At 41.5% G+C, this 2,454-nt stretch overlaps 1 protein-coding gene across 1 annotated transcript in view; it reads left to right on the forward strand.

Annotated features, from left to right (window-relative positions):
• Window positions 1-2,454, forward strand: part of Macf1 (microtubule-actin crosslinking factor 1) — a 342,147-nt gene that overhangs the window by 188,946 nt on the left and 150,747 nt on the right. The window contains exon 18 of the mRNA XM_026782286.1: window positions 325-486. Coding sequence (XP_026638087.1) covers window positions 325-486 — 162 coding nt within the window. The remainder of the gene's footprint in view (window positions 1-324; window positions 487-2,454) is intronic.

Raw genomic sequence — 2,454 nt, forward strand, 5'->3', positions numbered from 1 at the left:
CCAGCCTGGTCTACAAGAGCTAGTTCCAGGACAGGCTCCAAAACCACAGAGAAACCCTGTCTCGAAAAACCAAAAAAAAAAAAAAAAAAAAACCCGATTTTTTTTTTAAAAAAAAAAAGGCTAAGGGTGTGTGTGTGTATGACTTAATGGTAGAGTGTTTCCTTGCATGCCAATGGCCTTAGGTTTAAATACAAGCACTTTAAAACAAAACTAAACAAACTAGACCTAATCCATTTCCTGGGTTATTATTTCCTGACATCACTGTGCTATCTTCTCCAGATGCAAAGGCTGGCACTTTAATCTTTTAATTCTTGCTTTTTCCAGGAGACATCTAGCTTCCGAATGAGGCACCTTCAGAGCTTGCACAAGTTTGTCTCCAGAGCTACAGCTGAGCTGATCTGGTTGAATGGGAAGGAAGAAGAAGAGCTAGCCTGTGACTGGAGTGACAGCAACCCTAATATCTCAGCCAAGAAAACCTACTTCTCTGTGAGTGTCACACAGCAGGACCGTCATGCTGAATAGCAGTAGTGAGAGGCAGAGAGCCAGTCTGCAAAGACTGCTGCTCGAGCAGTGGCTCTCAACCTGTGGGGCGTGACCCTTGCAACAACTCTAAGAATTTTTTATGTTACAATTCATAAGAGCAGCAAAATTACAGTTATAGGAAGGTTGAGAACCCCTGGGCTGGGGCTATGTGCTGATAGATAGAAATGGGGACTCTGCTCCTTGTGTCTGTTTTGTGAGAAAGATGTGTGGAGGATAGGGAGCCCTTGAGTGGATTTAGTTAGAAGAGTGTATTTTTAGTTAGATAGAACAGCAGTCTGTATGGTGAGTCATTTAGAAATTAATACAGCTTTATGATTAAGATTATAGGGTTTGTAGTGTGACGAACCCAAATTCAAGTTCTTATTTGCCCACTAATTGTCTCTGTGACCTTGGGCAACACATTAATCTCTCTGGGCCTACATAAAAATGAGATAATAACTACTTGAAGGGGTTGTATAAAAGGTTGAGTAAGACTTAATAAGATAATCTAAGCAAAGTGTTTTATAATGCAGGAGTTAATATTATTTAACTGAGTTGTACTTTTAGATTTCTATAATAATTTGAATTCTTTTTTTTTTTTAAAGATTTATTATATATACAACATTTTGCCTGCATGTATGCCCACACGCCAGAAGAGGGCGTCAGATCTCATTACAGATGGTTGTCAGCCACCATGTGGTTGCTGGGAATTGAACTCAGGACCTTTGGAAGAGCAGGCAATGCTCTTAACCTCTGAGCCATCTCTCCAGCCCCAATAATTTGAATTTTTATGGATATTTTAGTCTTACTCTCTTAAAATGTAAAATGGTCAGGAAATCTATAATTAATGGAGCAATGCCTTATATTCTCCCTTCCTCCCCTCCCCTTTCTTTCTCTGTCTCTCCCCTCCTCTCTAATCTTTAAAAGAAATTATTCATTTTATGTGTATGGGTATTTTGTTTGTATATATGCCTGTGTACCACATGTGTGAGTTACAGACGGTTGTGAGCCACCATGTGGGTGCTGGAAATTGAACCTGGGTCCTCTGGAAGAACAGTTAGTGCTCTTAACTGCCAAGCCATCTCTCATCTCTCCAGCTCTGCTTTCTATTTTTTTTTTTTTTTTTTTTTTTCGAGACAGGGTTTCTCTGTGGCTTTGGACCCTGTCCTGGAACTAGCTCTGTAGACCAGGCTGGTCTCGAACTCACAGAGATCCACCTGCCTCTGCCTCCCGAGTGCTGGGATTAAAGGCGTGCGCCACCATCGCCTGGCTTCTATTTTGTATAATGAAGAAGTAGACAAGTAAGTAGGAGCATTTTTTGCTACTTTTAGTATTTCCATACTCAGGATATTAAAACATTTTATAATCCTATGTGCAAACAGACAGCTATTCTACTAGTACCTACGTTGGTTGGTTTAGTTCCATTGCAGCTGCAGTTATATTAAAAATGTGGTCAAGCACTTGTGGCACATGCATTTAATCCCAGCACTCGGGAGGCAGAGACAGGTGGATCTCTGAGAGTTTAAGGCCAGCCTGGTCTGCAGAGTGAGTTCCAGAACAGGCTCCAAAGCTACACAGAGAAACCTCAAACCCCCACCCCTACACTCCTCCCAAAAGTAAGGATCTTCTGATCAGAGAAGGACACAGAAATCTTCTGAAGCAGCGTGTGTGGAAACTGCGGCGAGGCTGCTAGACATAGACAGTGCTCTGGAGCTTAAAGGAGAAGAGGTTGAATCTGATAGTAAGGGTTCACTGAAAAGCCAGTATTTAATTTGGGTCTTGTATTAACAGAATTTTGTTTCAGAGGAGGACACTTTAGCTGAGAGAATGTTTAGCAAAGCTTCCTAGTCAGTGGTCTTTCCACTAGTGTGTCTGCTTGTGTGGTACTGGCTAACTAGTATGTGTCTGCTTGTGTGGTACTGGCTAACTAGT

Source organism: Microtus ochrogaster, chromosome 10, assembly GCF_000317375.1.
Source record: "Microtus ochrogaster isolate Prairie Vole_2 chromosome 10, MicOch1.0, whole genome shotgun sequence".
NCBI classification, from domain to species: domain Eukaryota; kingdom Metazoa; phylum Chordata; class Mammalia; order Rodentia; family Cricetidae; genus Microtus; species Microtus ochrogaster.